This window comes from Zychaea mexicana, assembly GCF_025766255.1.
Source record: "Zychaea mexicana strain RSA 1403 chromosome Unknown BDB00scaffold_101, whole genome shotgun sequence".
Taxonomy (NCBI): Eukaryota; Fungi; Mucoromycota; class Mucoromycetes; order Mucorales; family Lichtheimiaceae; genus Zychaea; species Zychaea mexicana.
In genome coordinates this window covers 62,467-81,968 of record NW_026516764.1, presented here as the reverse complement: position 1 = coordinate 81,968, position 19,502 = coordinate 62,467, and the positions used below count along the sequence as shown (strand labels likewise).

Genomic DNA, 19,502 nt, shown 5'->3' with positions numbered 1-19,502 from the left:
AAAAAAAGAGAAACAGACCAATATATTTATACTTTGACAACGGAAAAAAATAAAAGGGGGGAAATCATCTAGAAAACAAAGATTCTGTGTGTTTAAATGAGAGGTGTGTGTGTATATATATAGTATGTAGAATGCCTTTTTGTTTTTGTTTTTTACGGTGAGATACAAGAAGCGAAAGTAGAGAAAAACGAAACGCAAGAACGTGGCGGAACAAGAGACGGACGGGTTGAGTATGAGGGGGAGGATGGCGCGTCTTTAATATAAAGTAGGATGGATGAAGGGGCAGGGGGATAATATTAAATTTGAGAATATCTAAAAGGATTTTTTGGATAGTCGAAGCGACAGTTTCTGTACAATATCAAGGGCGTTCAGGACTTCCACGGTGCCCTGGAGGAACGAGGTTTCGTGGTAGTTGACGCCATACTTTTTGCAAATCGATCTGACCATAGGACGGACCTTGGCGAGGTTGTGACGGGGCATGGAGGGGAAGACCTGATTTTTGAGATAATGTTAGCCATCTCGTCTTTCCGCGACAACACTATTCCATGGCTCTGTTGGATAAAACTTACATGGTGTTCGATCTGATAGTTCAGACCACCCATAAACCAGTCGCCCAAAGCACCCAGGATGACATCACGACCCGTGACCACCTGGATTTCATAAAACTCCATTGTCTCGGCCTTTTCCTGGCTAATGACCGGCATGCCATTGTGGTTCAGGGCAAACACGATGGCCAACAGATAACCTGTGGCGGTCTGGCTGACAAAGAAGAATAGGAGCATGTTTCTGATCGTACCGATCCAAAGAACGGCAGCGCCGGTAAAGAGGGCCCAATGGGCAAACAAACAGGCACGTTCAAAAAAGCACAGCTTTTTAGACTTGTTCAAGGCGCCTTCGTTAAGCATGTACAAAACGGATTGAATGGCCCAAGAAAAGCGAGCGAAAGCGAGGACGAAGAAAAAGTAGCGGGTTTGGTAAGGCAAGACGCTTTCAGCCATGAATCGGGAAAAGGCGTCGTCCTGCAAAGATCCGTAATAGTTGGCAGAGGCAATTTCGTCCCACAACAGAACCGGGGCTGTGTCGATATCGGGATCGTGACCGCTGACGTTGGTCGATGCATGGTGGGTGTTGTGCTTGTTCTTCCACCACGACAAGGAAAAGCCTTGGCAGAAATCGCCCAAAAAGACTACCACAATATCGTTGAGCGTTCGATCCTTGAAGCACTGGTGATGGCCGAAATCGTGAGCGAGCCAGCCACACTGCTGCCAGAACAGACCGACTAAAAAGCCAGCGCCGAGGACGGCCAATGTCGACGTTTTGCCCCACAAGTACAGCATGACGAATGCCGTGGCGCATAAACCGAGGGTCGATACGACCTTGTAGAGGTAAAACAGATGGCTCGAGTTGAAATAGCCTTCGCCTTCAAGCTTGTCGCGGAGTTCTCGCATCTCGGTGGCAAACTCGCTGTTTTGGAGCTGTGATGGTGCAGGTTCAATGTCTCCGGCGTAGCAGTTGGCAAGAGTTTCGTAGGCTGATTCGGGATGCATAGCGTGAAAAACATCTATTTGAATTCACATTGTCGTTTGTCAGATAAAGAGTGGATCGATTAGATCAGGACGTAATATTTTTTAATGAGCGGTGAGATGCCTTTTTTAGTCGAATAGTAACAGTTTGGGGTACTGGGGATATTACACATAGTACGACGGCGAAAGAAAGGGTAAGAGAAAGGGGAAAAAAATAATAATTTACCCGAAGCATCCTTGCCAACATGCGTCAACAAGACATCCGCACCGCCAGGGTGGTCTTCGACAAATTCAGTGACATCGTATACTTTATTGTCAATGATGATATACTGTCGAGCGTCGGGTTTGCCGTCCTTTGCGTCCTGCGTAAGTACGGCAAACTCTTGTCTGGTGTACACATACGCCTCTGAGTTCAATACATGGAGAAAAGAAAAAAGCAACGGTGTCGTTTTGTGTTAGCTTCTCTTTTTTGTGGCAAAGGTTGTTCTTCATCCTTTGTAGTTTTGCGTTTCCCCATCTGGAAATTGAGGCATTTACCAGTTGAAGCCATGATGAGAAGAAAGGGAAGGGGGGGGAAAAGGAAAAGAAGAGAGAGAGAGAGAGAGAGAGAAAGAGGACGGAAAGTGAAAGTAGAAAAAAAGGAACCCAATAGGCCGTTAGTATGTGGAACAGTTACTCAGGGCGAGCTTTTTTAAACTAATTGATATAAAAGCCACCATAACCGTGGGTGGTTTTGGATTGGGGATCTCCTCTCCAAAAAATTTCACATGGCGGATCAAAGAAAGCTGCAGTCGTCAATCATCCCACTATTTTTTCATAGGGTCGCACAAGGTCGTTTCGGGATCACCGTGAACTCTGGTGGGGGGCATGGTTGTACTTGCGAGCTCCACGGTATTGCGCAGTAGAGTAAGGGATGGCTCCCTTTTCGGATCAATTCGAGATATTTTTTATCTCGTTAACTGGTGCCTGATTGGCTGCTGTTTCCGGATTGCTATGAAACATAAATAATTGCCATGACAACAAATGTCTATGGTACAGAAAATCAGCACCTACCCCCACAAAAAGTGACATGCCAAACGGATGGATTTTATGCGTTTGCGCATCATATACATATTTTTTGTTTTTAGGCATCACTCCTCCGTTGGTGGAGTGCTTGCGCTAGGAAAAAAGTGATTTAAAAGCTGCGTGGAGCGTTTGTTGAAATCTATATTTGGAACACTGCTCGCATGAGAGGGGGGGAAAAGTTCATTTAAGCAAGCCGACAGGCAAACAGGCATAGATCCAGAGTTGATGATAATGGCTTTCAGCAATGGAGATAACAAAAAGAAGTGGGTGTATCTTGCTTTTTTGCAACTGAGTGCATTGTACGCGCAGCACACCAAACAGAGGGCAAACAAATTCGGACTCGCCCCCAAAACAGGAATAAGGTAAGGCTCTCTCTCTCTCTCTCTCTCTCTTTCACATTATAATCTGTCTCTTTTCTTCTTTCTCTTGATTTTTCCATTCTTCTTAGTTTACTACTATTATTACTGCTACCTAATATACCGTCAGCAGCAACAAGTATACCACACTCTCTCCCAAGTTTACTGTTACTACTACTACAACAACAACAACAACAACAACCTATCAATTTACTATACTATTCACCGTTCCAACTAATTGTTCCACGACAAAGATGCCGGACCTGATGAAACGATTCGCTTCATTGTTCAAAAAGAAGCAGCAAGAAGATATACCAGCACGATTACCTTCGAGTTTGACACGAATCTACAAGGTTTCCAACCGTACCTTGGGAGTTGGCTCTTTTGCCGTTGTCAAGCTTTGCACGCATAAAAAGACAGGCCAAACGTTCGCTTTGAAAATTGTCATGAAAAAGGCTATTGCAGGTAACACATATCTCTTCATCTCTCCTTTGGAAAAAGTAGCGTGTGGAGTGGGTTGGTGGTGTCTTTTTTTCCATGCATATACAAAAGTTATTAATCAAAAAAAAGCAAGGCAAGGAGCATATGCTTGAGAATGAATTAGGTAAGTCCTCTCCGCGCTTTTCTTCCGCGTTTCCGATGGGAGATGATAGATAGACAGCAGGGTGGGAACTCTTTCAAATTTTTGAACATTTAGACGTCTTGAAGCAAGTTCGACATCCACACATTATATCAATGCATGGACTATTCGAAGACGCGCATGCTGTATATATCGTAGCCGACCACGCCAAAGGTGGCGAATTGTTTCAACAGCTATTACGCAAAGGATCGTATACCGAGCGAGACGCCTCGAATCTGGTGCGACAAATATTAGAAGGATTGGCTTACCTCCATGAGCACGATGTAAGTGGTTCCTATATAAATTGCCAAAAATAATAGCCAAACGCCACAAACAAGTAAATGTATCCCAAGTCTAATATATTTTTTTTGTGATGCGTTATTGGTAGATAGTACATCGCGACATTAAGCCGGAAAACGCAAGTATAAAAGTCGAAGAAATAGGCACATGTGATGGATTTCCCGTTTTCGTGCACACTCATACTATGCTACTATTCATAACAGCTCCTGTTTCAGACAACTGAAAGTGAAGATAAATTGATGATCACAGACTTTGGCTTGTCAAGGATCATTAAAGACCATGACGGTATCTTGATGACGGCATGTGGTACACCGGGCTATGTAGCTCCAGAAATCCTTTTGCGCACTGGCCATGGTACACCTGTGGATATATGGAGTGTTGGCGTGATTACAGTAAGCTCTTTTATCGATTACGGTTATCACATCACCTATAATACTGAAAACGCCCTTTTCCCCCCACTTTAGTATACCTTACTTAGCGGATACACGCCATTCTGGGGAGCTGATGAGGCCACCTTGTTTGATAGCATTATTCGAGGACACTATGAATTCGATGAAGAATATTGGAGCGATATTTCTGCATCAGGTATCACCTTTTTGTCTCTGTATTCTAAACGCTTTTGTGGTGAAAATGAATTATTGATGGTGGTTTGGGGGGTTGGGGCGCGGGAAAACGATGGCTACTCGTATTCAATACCAATTTAAAAAACTTCTCCATGTTTTTATATTTTACTAATTGATGCGGACGATCGGCTTATATAGCTAAGCATCTAATAGATTGCATGTTGCAACTAGATCCGGAGAAGCGGATTACAGCGACCGAAGCATTAGAGCATCCATGGATTTCGCAAGGCCGTGCTAGTGCTACAGATCTGATTGCAAACGTACGGAAAGGATTCACAAGTCGGCAATCGTTTAGATCATTCACAACAGCCGTCTCGCAAAACAGTAAATGAATTAAAAAAGTCAAGCATCTTTTTGCTCTAAACCAATAATACATAATGTAAATGTACAAACAAATATGTATGTAAACATAAAAAATAGTCCTTATTTTCTGCATCAACTAAACGGAGCCAATGCGGAAAACCGCGGGTGAGCGCGGAATATTACCCCGGTTCCGAGCCAGATCATGAGGGTTGCATGGTTTGTATTTGATAGCGTTAAGGAAAGGTCTGATTTCAACCCTATTATGTAATTAAAGTCATAGTGGCATTTGGGATATGTATCTTGTGCTAGTTTCTTTTCGACAATTGAAATGTAGCATTACGAGTCAGCTTGATACTGGGGACGTACAAACTACGGATACAAACTAAAAAGGGGTATTACTAGGGACACTCCAAAAAAGAGTGAGTCGACACTCTTTTTTCCCTCAAATAAACCAAATAGTTGCACAAAAATAAACAGTTGCTCTATGAATATATCGCTTGATGGACCTTCCGATGTTGGAGTGCTGGATGTAGACAATTGAGTTGATATTTATCGATTTTATCATGGATATGTATATGAAATGTTAATATTGATATGGTAATGATATGTGAAAGCGTCACACAGATGCATAAGAAACTATTTAAAAAAAATTGTTTCTTTCTAAACATTTTCCTCAATATTGACCTTTTTGATGTCCAAACATCTCCAAACTTTTTTGCGCAATCATGCGTGTGACCCATCTTTTCACAAGCTGTTACAACCGATCGTTCGATAAAAGACCATTGCAGTTTTCATTTCTAATGTCGCCCAATGACATCCTGAAACGAACTGCATGATAAGAGGCAACGGTCGAGCATTCGTTCCTGGTCCTTCAAAACAACAATGGCGCCGTACAGTACGTTCCATTTTCGTTTTTGTCATCTCTGTCCGGATACACAGCAATAGGTCGTCTGTATGTATCAACAGCAAGTTGGGCACAACGAGGAGTGTAGAACCAATGCTTGCTGGGGCACCTTGAAGATTTGTCTTCAGTGTTGCGTGTATAGTCAAGGCCAAAAGCGATCGTCTCCTCGAGGCGAGCAAGGTCATACATGCTGATGAAATACTTTGAATATATGTCCTTGTTTTTTTGTGCAGGCTCTCTAACATTTCCCTTTTGACCGTCATGAATTGTTCTTGGTCTCCTTTATTAACGCAATGCGCGATGGTGCGGAAGCCACACCAGCCGTCAGAAGCAATATTAACTGTCCCATGAATGCAATCCCTCGGAATATCTGGGTGAACTAAAAAGGAGAAAGACTCTGGTTTAGGGTCGGTACGAATCCTATATGTACAATTATATATACATTTATTAATATAAAATGGGAATAGTACATATGACGAAGAATTGTTCTGAATACAAAAAGACTGACCTTTTACGAGCACGTTCCAAATACAAAGTTTCTAGATCCCTTTTCGATGTTGAAAGGACATAGTCGTCGTGTTGTACTTCGCTGGTTTGAAGGGCCTTTTTAGGCTTATCGTCACCAACAGCAATAAGCAGCTCTTCTTTCTTTTCGATCTCAAAAGAAGATGGGATCCTTTTGTCCTTCGTATTCTTGGGCCTTCCTTTCGTAGCAACTGGCTCAGGTAACGTGACTTCAGTGAGATCAACAGTCTCAACGTCTTCCTCAAGGATCTCCTCAAAACAGGATAAGAGATTGACTTTCTCTTGTTCGGTTTCAAGGGAAATGATTTTGTTCTTTAAGTTTGTAACGAGCTTCTCCATCTGGTGATCAACTAATACCGCTGGGTCTTTAATTTCAAAGAGAGCTATATACAGTAATACACAGGAAGCACATTCTATATGAGAAGGTATCGACAACATGCTATTGCTAGTAGATGAAGCTGTATAATAGTACATACCTGAATCATACTGTAGAAGCCAACGTTTAGGAATCTCATTCAAATCAACAGCAGGACCGTTTAGGTTGATCATATGCTGGCATGGTAAACCAAAATTGATTCTACTCGTGCAAATACAATCCAACGTGTCGCAATTGATTTGGTTGCCTACGTTTTTCCACGCACGGTCAAGCTCCTTTCGAATTCGGTTCAAAGCAAAGAAACTGATATGGCCGAAAAGGTTTCCCAAAGCTGCACTCTCACGCTTTGTGAAAAGTGGAGTGTTGCGAAGCTCGTGTATGAAGTCCATCTTTTCTGTTTCAAACTTTTAGCTTATTTACATGTCGCTACATCAATATTAAATAGCAAACACCGGAGATGAGTGAGAGTATAGAATGCTACTTATTGTCTTCTTCATGACTCCGTTAATAGCTTTAAACGTGCGATAGAGGCTGCCCGTCGTTTGCATAGTATCTTTGATGATCCAATGAGTCCCTTCTGTTCGTGATGTGGTTTGCACATTAAGGTTGAGCTGCTTTCCAGCCTGCGGTGCAGCCCATTTGTCCTTGTAGGTCAGCACACTAGATAAAAAAAAATCGCAAGGGTACAGTGAGTTAACTAAATCACCCTTGTCACATACTGAATCTACATAATTTCAAGCAAACTGTTACAAAGTAAGAGCATCCCTAATCCAGCTGCAAAATTAAGATCCGAAATGAAAAATAATTTACCGCCATGAGTGGCTTCTTTGATTTTGAAATCGGTATTTTCGGTATTACTGCCTTTCTTCTGTTCCTATCTTTTATGTCTACAGCATCCGAACTTTTTGATCTTCTCCTCGAAGAGGAAGAAGATAGTGCTATCATTGGAACCCGCAGACGAAAGCGCCTTTTTCAAATGCTTGCCAAAAAGCATAGAGAAACACCAACCCGTAAAAAAGGGTCTGATGTTCCTGGGCGCAAAACAAAGGAACGCGACCGTGTTGCTGGCGCAGATCGTCTATGCAAGGACTACTTTGCTGAAGATTCCGTTTATGACGATAAAGACTTTTGGCGCGTCTACCGTATGGAACGTGATCTCTTTTCACGTATAGTAGAAGGCGTAAAACAGCATGACAATTCCTTCAAACAAAAGTATGATGCTGCGTTAAAACCGGGCCATTCGACGTTGCAAAAAGTATCTGCTGCGATAAGACAACTTGCTTTCGGAGGCAGTGCCAAGGTAGTCGACGAATATCTTCGGACGGGTGAAAGCACTGCCTTAGAGTGTTTATAGCGTTTTTGCTCGGCAGTAATCAAGACTTTTGGCGACGAATATCTTCGTGCGCCCAATGCAGAAGATATCAAGAGGCTGCTGGCTTTTGCTGAAAAGCGCTACTTTCCGGGCATGCTTGGGTCTCTTCATTGCATGCATGTCGAATGGAAGAATCGTCCTACTGCTTGGAGGGGCCAGTCTTGAGGCAGTGGCATCCTGTGACTTATGGATCTGGCACGCATTCTTTGGGCTCCCTGGTTCCCTCAACGACATCAATGTGCTAAATCGTTCACATGTGTTTGCTGATCTTGCTGCTGGTCGTACACCACCCGTCGAGTTTACTATTGGTGACCATGTGTATAACAAAGGATACTATCTCGCTGATGGAATTTATCCAAAATGGGCGACTTTGATACAATCGATTCCTGGCGAACCTATAGCACCCAAGAACAGGTACTGAAATATGACTGCGTTATGTTCTTATTAAAACCTATTTCCTATGTAGTTAATCAAAAGAAAGCAAGAAGCATATCGCAAGGATGTCGAGCGTGCTTTTGGCACATTGTAGTCACGCTTCGGTATAATCCAAAACGACCTGTAAGATTATGGAAGCGTGAAGATATGCATAATGTCATGACTTCGTGTATTATCCTGCATAATATGATCGTGGAGGATGAGCATGCTAGGTACAAGTTACCATTGCAGATTGATACGGATAATAGCCGATTCGAATACCACGACCCAACTACACCGCAGATCAATCGCGATCAACAAACGTTAGAAGAGTTCATCCAACGACGTGTAGACATTAGAGATCTAGTCAAGTTTACGCACAGTTGAAAAAAGATTTGATCGATCATCTATAGAGCCGTCATGAAGAGAGCTCAGAATAAACTTTGAACGTTTAATTATTATCGCTTACATGTACGTCATTCTCATCTTCTCTACTTTCTTCCTCTTCTTCTCCTTCTGCTTCATCTTCTACACACTTTTTTTCTACGACAGCTGCGGCGTCCAGTCCAGCCACACTGCCTTGTTCAGCAGCTTTTTATTCCTCCTTCAAAGCCTTGAGGATTCTTTTCTTCAAGATACGGAAGTATTCCGCTGTGTCCTCGTCCATATCACTTATGTTCGTGTTCATGATGATGATGTCTGATTGGCGTTGCATCAAAGAAACGCGTTTCCGCGTCCACTCGAGTTGCTCGCGTTCAATGGCGACCAACTCGGACTCATCTTCCTCGACTTGACGCTTCTCGCCAAGTTGCGCTTTTGCTTGTTTGCGCCCAATGGGTCACTCACTCGAGCCTTGGTTCGCAACCCCCTTCTTTGCGTTGTTGGCTCTGGCCGTCGACCCTTCCCCATCCTTCTTCTTCTCAAGATCCATCCACTTTGGCTCATTCTTGAGGAGAGCATAGCAATGGCTTAGATTCCAGCTTTGCTTGTGATATCTCTCGAACAGTGCTTTGGCAGCTTCCACCTTCATGAGTGCTTATTTGCATTGATATTAATAACCTTGGTGATAGGATCATGTCTACTATGAAAACTATATCAACGTATACACTATGATAATCACCGCGTCAGTTATATTTGTGCCACTTCTATAACCACTCTCCACTTTAGCAACGCAACCAATGTACTTGGAAACTCTAGGGTGGATATAAGTCCAACGATCCTTGACCGACTTTACTGTACGTTCAACGATGTGAACTTCAATTCCAGTGCTTTTTAGAACAAGTTTTGCGCTTTCTTCATGCGCTATAAGAAACTTTTGGGGATAGCAATCCAAAATGCCTCTCCTTTCAATTCAACGCCTGCAATAGGAAACATGCTCGGTTTGGAAACCCTTTCCTCGGCCGCTGTTGATAAGTTCCGTATCGTTGCTGCTGCTGTTGTTGGGATTCATGGGAGAAAAATAGCAGAGAAAGGGAGGAAGAAGAAAAGTTTTTAACACGTCGGCAAACTGACTGTATATTTGCCAGTGTTGGCATTTCCGATGGCCTCCTTTTCCGACGGTGTCGGTAATGGGGGGGTTACCGACGTCGTAATGTCGGAAATTCATAAGGATGATCTTCGAACTATGAATAAAGTGTAATTTTATACTTTAGTACATTCATATTGACATTAAATAATCAATGTTATTTGTATGATATCTGTATAGAATCTTTAAAACCAGTTAGCAATTCATGCAAAGTGTATCTTGGCTACAGCTTATATTGACCGCAGCATGAAGTCCATATGCGGAGATAAATGATGTATTGCGCAGTATTATCATTTTGCCTCTATGAACTAGGGGCGCTAGCCCTGAAGACTTCGGTCAAGGCGGGTGACCTCCATTGCGGAGGTTGTTGGTTCGAATCCAGCTGCTTGGTTTCCCATCTCTATGGATTTGATGAAAGCTCTATTACTCGCGGTTATCCCTATGATAAGTGCTGCATAGTTCTCCCTAGTGACAGGGTATCCATAGTTATATCATCGGTGTGCCATAATCCCTTGTTTTCACTACATTATGATATTTGTAATGTTATTGGCAGTTATATATATTTATACACTTTAATAAAAATGAATTACGACTAGGAACTTCCCTAAAAAAAATCTATGAACTTCAACAGTTTTATTGCTCGCCTATACAATGAGTCAAGATGGTTGAAGAAGCAAACTGCAGTAAATACTCAGAGGATCAAAGTATTCTAGCAGCAAGTTGCGCAATAATAAAGTGCAGCCATAATGGCAAGATGTTAAAAGCTTCGTAGTATAAATATAAGGGAAAAAAAGACAATTCATCATCAACTACGTACACCACATTTCTATCTCTTCTTGATATTTCTACACGGACCTACTAAATTCCAATATATCCAACAACGCTGAACGTACTGGTCTAGAAAGCTTCGAATAATGTTTTGCTTAAAGAGTCTTCAAAAAAAAAGATAGTTTTACAGGATTTTTCCTAATGATTGGTAGTGCTTTTTTTCCTATGATGGCGGGTACTTTTTTCACTTTGGAGTTAGAGGGATTCTTGATTGACGGCGTGTTTTTGTGATTGGCAGGAGGTGAGAATTACAATGGCAGTGTAATATAGTATGTTGGCAGAATTACGAAATTCATAGCGGCGGTGGGGAACTATTATTAATGCCACTTTTAGATAATATCCATATAGGAAATTCTTTATTATATCTAAATGAATAATTAATAATCAAAAGTACGTACAATATAACAATATATATATATATATATATTACAAGCAAGACGAACAATCTGCAAAAGTATCAAGTGTTGTAGCATGTGTTGGCAAAAAAAAAATTCACCTTATCAATTTATCCCTCATAAATAAGGTATGTTAAGATGATGACACTCTTGTGTTATACATGGTACGGTTCAACCTACTGTTGCCTTTACAAATTGTCGAGCCTTGCTGTGTTCATTATGATTGGCGCTGCTACTACTGACTGCTAATACAAATTTATTAGGTCATTCAATCTCACAAAAATATAAACGAACCATAATTTTGGAAATGGGTCACACACTCCTCAAATTGGTTCATGTCAAGCAAATCCAAGTACAGCTTGGATCAATCAATGCCGCACATCCATTTCCAATTGTTTTTTTTAAAACTGTTACCAGCAAATCATCTACTGTTTACAAAAATTCAAATTGTCTACAAAATTGAATTATATTTTTAAATAAAAACAAAATCATCTAAAGATTTAAATTATTTATAAAATTGAATTTTATTTTTAAATAAAAATAAAATCATCCAAAGGTTTAATAATGGTTGCAATTAATGATTATCTTCCACTCAATCACATTCAACTTCAACAGAATTTATGTAAAGAAATAAACATCTTTATGGAATCTGAATTTGATCATTTTTTAGAAAATGAAAAAAAATAATAAAAAAAATACAAAAAAAAATTGATAAGAAAATAAAAGATACATTTTCATCAGACTATTTCTTATATTTGAGTATGAATAATGATTTTTGTACTCATAAATTTAAACGGGGAAAACGAGAAGGTCAATTCTGTTCCCGTAAAATTAGAACAAATATACCAGAAGGTACTAAAAAAGATTATCTTTGTTGCAAACATAGTAAAGTTCATATTCGTAAAAAACAAAAACAGTTAGCATTTAACAGTAACAACGATATAGAATTAAAAAATATATCTATAAAAAATGAAGAAAAAAATTTAAATATACAGTATGCAGTTAATTTTATAATGAAAAAGAAAAAAAAAAGAAAACCTATAAAAATTACAATAGGAAATCCCTTTTTCTTATGCTTCAATAACATTCTTCCATAAAAAATTATATATATTATTTATAATATGCCTAGATTATGCTCTTCAATATATGCTTTTAATAAATCTTTTTGGTTAAACATATCAATAGATAACCAACTATTATCATCATTACTATATCCAACCCATTTTACCTGAAACAAATATGCATTATTTTCTTTTTTATGTCCAATAATACTTTCTATTTCATATGATGCAGTTGACCGCTGTTTACATTTTATATTTTTTCGTCTTTTTTTAGTACGTTCATTAAAATTAGGAACATCATTATCACTTTCACTATTTTCTGAACTATTAGATTCAGTATCATCTACTGCCATTCTATTATCTGATATAGTCATATTTAATAAATTATTTTGTAGCTGCATCATTCGATCAAATTTATCTTTATTTTGTTTATTGTTACTAACAACTATATCAATTAACTTTTTCTCAATAGGAAAATCAAAGTTATTACTATGCCATAATTTATGATGGGGTAAAATGGGAATATTAAATAGCTCAACAAATTTATTTATATTTTTTAATAAACAAGCTACCCGAAATTGAAGATTATAAAACTTAACATTATCCATTTTCACAACAGATTTATTATTATTAAATCTATAAAATTTATTACCAATTTCCGAAAACTGATTTTCTATTTTACTTCTAAAACTTCCAAATGTATTATTAAAATGCTCATCAGTTATTGTTAGATTTTCATTTATGTTTTTACGAATTGGATAAACAAAGTTATCATTATTAAATTCATAACCTTTTTCATTAGCAAGTTCAGTAAATTGCGTTATAAACAGAGTATATCCACCATCAACTGCTAAAGTATCATTTTGATTCATTTTATTATAAAGTTTCATATTCAAAAACATACTACCATCTGAACTATCTGCACAGAATTCACTTTTGGATATAAAAAGTATCATATCATTAATATCAGCTACAAATTGAGTACGTAAACTATTCTTTTTAAATTTATATGAATATAAACGTGATCTATCTAAGTCAGTGTCTGTATAGTTTATTCGTGAATCATGACCATCTAAAATAAGAGTTACATGTTTAAATAACTCTGGATTATATTTTCTAGCAGATAAAATACGTAATTTTATACTTGAAAACATATTTGTTAATGAATCATTTACTATTTTATTTATTCGTTTATAATTTTCATCATCCATCCAAAACTTTTTATAAAATGTATGGAATGTACTTCGAGGTAAATACTTTTCAATATCTTCTCCTGAAATTCCAGAAACTAGATGATATAATAAAAATAAACCTTTTTCGATCTCAAAATAAGGTGCTGGGTATTCCTTATTTGTATATAGAATCACTAAAAAGAAAAACACAGCAGTATAACCTAATTTTCTTAATAATACATCTTTAATTTTTTCAATAAATTTAATATGTTTAATTTCTGTTCTATGTTTAAATCTATTATGTATAATTGGCCAATTTAATTCAAGAAATGTCTAATAATTGGTAATAATAATGTTTACTTCATCTGTAATAAGTGGTGTATAGTCCATTGTACTGTCCATTTTATTTATTATGTAAAATTCAATTTAGATATAAAAAAACAGTTATTTTTATTAAAAACAATTATATCTTTGTAAACATTGTGTCGTTGCACATCCCACAATATTTGTGGTCAAATGAATTATTGCTGTGCTTTACAGGTGTTCTACTTTTTGGTAACTATCGTATCCGTAAAAGCAATCAGAATTGGCATGATAATAGAATTGTAATCTGCAGAAGAGAACAAAAGATGATGCAAATCTCACTAGCTATATATCAGCAAGGCCCTTTATTATATATTGCGAAATAACATGGTAAAAGATGTGTAAATGTTTATTGAGTAACATCTTCCTTTATGATTTACACTATTGCAGCCCTCACTCACTCATATATTTTTATTACATCAACTGATGCTATAATTGTTTATTAATCAAATTAGCACGACAAAATCGCGGATTGTCATTAAGACCAAACCAGTTTCAACACATAACTGAACATAAAAAGAGAAAAAAAAAACAAATAGAGCATTTGTTATTGACAGCAGTAAAAAATTTTTATTCACAGTACTATCGAACAACATCGAATGAGCCTTGGTAATTTGACACCGACAGTTCCTGCTTGTCAAAAAAAAAGATTTGGTTAACTTTACTGTAAAGAATAACATCTATCTTCGACAAGGGAGATAGACAAGGAAAAAGAAAAGAACGAAGCGTCTCATACCAGGATATGTGAGATAGGCATGTGCGCTTCATCCATTAATTAGTTTTGAAATGCAGTAAGACTGCACAAAGAGGGCGTGTAGGTGATGATACATCTTTTTTTTTATTTTCTCACTTTCACATCTTATTCCGCATGAAGCCTGTATATACAAAAAATCTTGGAAGGGCAGAAAAGAAAATTAGTCCTCGTATCCATACATGTACGTTACTTGGTCAGTGACAAGAGGAAGAAGATCAACTTCCCACTCCTGGTGGAACAGCATATAAATGCTGTAGACAACCAGAATATTTCTCCGCGCAGGGCAGGGTTCATCCGGATCTTCTTCCCATGACAACAATCTACGGCTCCCACTCCCAGTGGAACAGCATGTAATATGCCGTAGGCAACCAGAATATTTCTCCGCACAGGGCAGGGTTCATGTGCAGATTGCCATCATGCTATTCATGCCACTTTATAAATAGAATAAAATAGATACTTAGCTTCTTTGCCCAAAATTATCAGGTCCGTCATTGAAAGAAGAAACTATTCAGGTTGATGGTGTACATGATTATGTTTTTTGAATGAAGTATTGACTGATTTATACAAATAAAACGTATAAAAATAAATGTGTATGTGTTTTGGAGAAGAATAATGTTAACTTGCCAACCAGTGTATTCGAAACTCAGGTCAATAAACAATTTTGCATGATCACATGATCACTATTCAACCAGCAAGAAGAAAGGTCATCATTTAGCTTTTTTCTTCCAAAAGCACTTTGTGATTATCATGACGCAGTTCAACAAAAAGTTTTATTTTCAATCCTCATTCGTTGAGAATGTACAGTCAAAATTACACCTCAAAGGTAAGTTCGATTCTGTTTTGTGTTCAACGATGTAGAGAGATGAACCTATATTGAAGCATTTACTCTAGAGTTTTAGATCAAGGAAGATCCATGTTATTGGACTGTGACACACTACCTACAGAAACTGGTGGCTCAAGATCCTGCAATTACTCGTCGCGATGCTTCTATACGATTGCTGAACGATAGTAAAATAGTTCAACAACATGTTGTTGCAGGAACTGTCGCTGAAACAACAGTAAATTCTATGAACAAGTATAACCAGGTTAGAAAATATTTTTATTTTTTTCTATTAGTCCTATTATATTATTACAGTTACTGATAGTATATATTTTAGACAGTACAAGGCAAAAATGCATTCAAGAATTTTTCCGAAAAGGGTTCGGCTGCTGTAATCGCAGAAAGCTCGGTTAATTTCTCTGTGCAAAAAGTAAATCACTGTGTTTATTGTTAGCATACAGTCTAAACAGATCTGTCTAATAAACAATTTATATAGCATCGTTTAAGAAGCAGCATGGCAGAACAAATTGCAAATGAAGAAGAAAAGATCACAAGAAAGAGACGTGGGGTCGATGAGGGGTCTAGTAGTGGTGTGGTGCAAAAACGAATCAAACAGAACGAAGAAGAGAGCGAAGACGATAGTGAAACCACCGAAGTTGACGTGTGGGAGCAATGGAAGAAATTCCTTGATAACCCACAAAATACAAATCATTTGATGCAACTAAGGTAACAAATGATTCAATATAGGCAAATGGCTATGAAATGATATGCAATTAATAATTATATTCATGGGTATATAGTCCAGAGAAGCACAAAATCATCTGGTGTGGAAAGACTGTTCGCCGTAGAAGCCCTTTACCTCAAGATCTGTATAATAGGCTCCAAAAGGAAGTGCCGCTCATTACTTGTCATAAAATTAGCTCATACTTTGTCGATGTAACAAAAAAAATTCAAGATTCGGTATGTTATATTATTTCAGTACGTCTATTCTGCAGCTGAAGGTAACCTCATCTCTATATAGAAGTCGTATTGCATAATGGGAGAAGCACTTTCAGAGCTTCAATCGATGTCTCCAATTGACAAGTTGCTGATGCCTGAAAAAAAGTTTATTTCGAACATGTGCGACAATTTATGAGTATAAAAAATAATTGGAGTCATATACACATACTTATAAATTACATAGCAGGGTCATGCTCTTGTGCTAATTTTTTATATATATTATTGATATTTAGCTTTGACTATATTTATGACAATTGTAATGAAGAGATCTTGAGCCAATCGGAGACTTGCTATCGGTTATATCTGTTTGATATTTGTCTCAAGTTCACCACCAAATATTTGAGAGAGAAAAAGATCGATATGACTTTTCTGCCAGGTGAAATAGAGCTCGTTTCCATGACTACGCAATTGAAACTAAAGGGGCTGAATAATGGTCATTATAAATACAATGCAGATGGAATCATAAAAGATAACCAAAGCGATCTCGAAATTCTCTTAACTGAGGTATCATCAGCATTTGGAAGTAACGAAGTTGGAAAAATTAGCTTTGATCATTACAAAGCAATGTTTGGCCAGCTTTCCATGTTACGAACAGTAGCCCATATATATGAGTATGCTTCGTTTAATACATTTAAAAAGCTTAAAGTACATTTTCTCCATGGACACGGTAAGTAACTTAACATTAGCTTTGCATTAATCGTCTTAATAGCATATTTGTCAAGTAATAACTGGTTCCTTTTTTGTGTTGTTAGGAACCGCAATTCGCCATTGGTCGATGTCTGTCCAGTCACCAGGTATATTCGTGATGAATAAAGAACAAAAGGTCGAGGTACCGGTGAAATTTGCTCAAAAAGATTTGTACTTGCTGGAGTTTATTGAATTTTACAAAAGTCTTGCCGTAAGTTGACAAAAGAAAGAAACGTATGCAATCAATTATACGAGAATATCAACTTACAGAATGCAATTTATTAAATATTTGCAGTTGGCACTTGAGGATACCACGGAAATACTTACACAACTAAAACAAGAACATAAAGAAGTGAAATCAAGTAATACGAATTGCAAAAGCCTTTTGGGTAGCATTGATCCGGTCATAATAAGGCTCAATGAAGGAAAACATTTGGGAATTGTTGCTGATGAAGGCCCAATGAGTGTACCTCCTAGTCCTGACCGTGATCAAAAGAATTAGTTTATCTCTCATTAAAAATGGTCTTATTGTTACGATTTCATTATTCTATTTGTACATGATATTTTTCTACAAATGTGTTTTATACCCCTCTTCCTTTATATATGATCTGTAATACAATAAAGATAAACACACACTGATTTCGTTTTCCAATTTATACTATCACTCATAGAAAAAGTAAACCAGGTTTCCAAATAATTCAGTAGCAGATGAGTCCTCAAAAACGAGGTTTGTACATCCACGATACTTTTGCTGAAATCCACATAATGCCTGGCAGCAAGGACGAAGGCGCTTAATGTGGTTCGTACTTTCACTAACTTTATATCTATGTTGGATCGATTGAACAGTCGATCCATAGGTAAAAAGAGAAAAAGGGTAATAAATAGTAATAGTAATGTAAGTATTATATAAGTGTTGGATGTACTCCAAACGTTGTTACTACTGTATATAAAAGAATATATTGGTGACAAAACCAAACACGTAATACTTATTTAATTGCCTAAAAAAATTATTCTATATGAGTAAACGCTTATATCATGGAAGTAAAAGCTATATATTATGGTAGATTGAATATTTGCATATGGTAGATAAATAATCTAATTATGTAATTACAAAAAAACTTCTCTTTACAACCATTGTTGCTGCTGTTGCAGCTACATATTATAGATCTATTTAATATGTATTTCATTCTCCAACATTGGGATTGTTCATGTGTTTCCTTACTGTGTTTATATAATTGTTGTCTCTTAGACACTTATATAATACTTACATTACTATTACTATTTATTACCCTTTTTCTCTTTTTACCTATGGATCGACTGTTCAATCGATCCAACATAGATATAAAGTTAGTGAAAGTACGAACCACATTAAGCGCCTTCGTCCTTGCTGCCAGGCATTATGTGGATTTCAGCAAAAGTATCGTGGATGTACAAACCTCGTTTTTGAGGACTCATCTGCTACTGAATTATTTGGAAACCTGGTTTACTTTTTCTATGAGTGATAGTATAAATTGGAAAACGAAATCAGTGTGTGTTTATCTTTATTGTATTACAGATCATATATAAAGGAAGAGGGGTATAAAACACATTTGTAGAAAAATATCATGTACAAATAGAATAATGAAATCGTAACAATAAGACCATTTTTAATGAGAGATAAACTAATTCTTTTGATCACGGTCAGGACTAGGAGGTACACTCATTGGGCCTTCATCAGCAACAATTCCCAAATGTTTTCCTTCATTGAGCCTTATTATGACCGGATCAATGCTACCCAAAAGGCTTTTGCAATTCGTATTACTTGATTTCACTTCTTTATGTTCTTGTTTTAGTTGTGTAAGTATTTCCGTGGTATCCTCAAGTGCCAACTGCAAATATTTAATAAATTGCATTCTGTAAGTTGATATTCTCGTATAATTGATTGCATACGTTTCTTTCTTTTGTCAACTTACGGCAAGACTTTTGTAAAATTCAATAAACTCCAGCAAGTACAAATCTTTTTGAGCAAATTTCACCGGTACCTCGACCTTTTGTTCTTTATTCATCACGAATATACCTGGTGACTGGACAGACATCGACCAATGGCGAATTGCGGTTCCTAACAACACAAAAAAGGAACCAGTTATTACTTGACAAATATGCTATTAAGACGATTAATGCAAAGCTAATGTTAAGTTACTTACCGTGTCCATGGAGAAAATGTACTTTAAGCTTTTTAAATGTATTAAACGAAGCATACTCATATATATGGGCTACTGTTCGTAACATGGAAAGCTGGCCAAACATTGCTTTGTAATGATCAAAGCTAATTTTTCCAACTTCGTTACTTCCAAATGCTGATGATACCTCAGTTAAGAGAATTTCGAGATCGCTTTGGTTATCTTTTATGATTCCATCTGCATTGTATTTATAATGACCATTATTCAGCCCCTTTAGTTTCAATTGCGTAGTCATGGAAACGAGCTCTATTTCACCTGGCAGAAAAGTCATATCGATCTTTTTCTCTCTCAAATATTTG

The 19,502-nt window shown here is 37.5% G+C and overlaps 5 protein-coding genes across 5 annotated transcripts; 3 read left to right on the top strand and 2 right to left on the bottom strand.

Moving 5' to 3' along the window:
* Window positions 1–13: 13 nt before the first annotated feature.
* On the bottom strand, window positions 14–2,179 carry BDB00DRAFT_846593 (delta-6-fatty acid desaturase). Its single transcript, XM_053125165.1, has 4 exons — window positions 2,061–2,179; window positions 1,750–1,929; window positions 570–1,561; window positions 14–492 (listed from the first exon to the last, which is right to left on the bottom strand). Exons 1-4 carry the CDS (start codon window positions 2,071–2,073, stop codon window positions 313–315), a joined length of 1,365 nt encoding a protein of 454 aa, XP_052975059.1. The 5' UTR covers window positions 2,074–2,179; the 3' UTR covers window positions 14–312.
* A 1,019-nt stretch (window positions 2,180–3,198) lies between these two features.
* Window positions 3,199–5,040, top strand: BDB00DRAFT_886928 (kinase-like domain-containing protein; the record flags this gene model as incomplete). The annotated part of the gene is made up of 6 exons (XM_053128434.1): window positions 3,199–3,409; window positions 3,642–3,847; window positions 3,952–3,981; window positions 4,067–4,255; window positions 4,328–4,448; window positions 4,625–5,040. The coding sequence occupies 6 exons, from the start codon at window positions 3,199–3,201 to the stop codon at window positions 4,816–4,818; spliced, it is 951 nt and encodes a 316-aa protein (XP_052975058.1). The 3' UTR covers window positions 4,819–5,040.
* Window positions 5,041–15,812: 10,772 nt separating this feature from the next.
* BDB00DRAFT_771885 (uncharacterized protein) lies at window positions 15,813–16,433 on the top strand (the record flags this gene model as incomplete). The annotated part of the gene is made up of 3 exons (XM_053120000.1): window positions 15,813–16,024; window positions 16,099–16,258; window positions 16,320–16,433. 3 exons carry the CDS (start codon window positions 15,813–15,815, stop codon window positions 16,431–16,433), a joined length of 486 nt encoding a protein of 161 aa, XP_052975057.1.
* Window positions 16,434–16,693: 260 nt separating this feature from the next.
* On the top strand, window positions 16,694–17,486 carry BDB00DRAFT_771874 (uncharacterized protein; the record flags this gene model as incomplete). The annotated part of the gene is made up of 3 exons (XM_053119999.1): window positions 16,694–16,964; window positions 17,050–17,195; window positions 17,280–17,486. 3 exons carry the CDS (start codon window positions 16,694–16,696, stop codon window positions 17,484–17,486), a joined length of 624 nt encoding a protein of 207 aa, XP_052975056.1.
* Window positions 17,487–18,645: 1,159 nt separating this feature from the next.
* On the bottom strand, window positions 18,646–19,438 carry BDB00DRAFT_771839 (uncharacterized protein; the record flags this gene model as incomplete). Its single annotated transcript, XM_053119996.1, has 3 exons — window positions 18,646–18,852; window positions 18,937–19,082; window positions 19,168–19,438. 3 exons carry the CDS (start codon window positions 19,436–19,438, stop codon window positions 18,646–18,648), a joined length of 624 nt encoding a protein of 207 aa, XP_052975055.1.
* Between the last annotated feature and the right edge of the window lie 64 nt (window positions 19,439–19,502).

What these genes read in the sequence shown, in the direction of transcription:
- BDB00DRAFT_846593 (XM_053125165.1), bottom strand. An exon ending in TGTTGGCAAGGATGCTTCGG is followed by an intron (nt 1,562 to 1,749) that starts GTAAATTATTAT and finishes GAATTCAAATAG; the next exon opens with ATGTTTTTCACGCTATGCAT. An exon ending in ACTATCAGATCGAACACCAT is followed by an intron (nt 493 to 569) that starts GTAAGTTTTATC and finishes CTCAAAAATCAG; the next exon opens with GTCTTCCCCTCCATGCCCCG.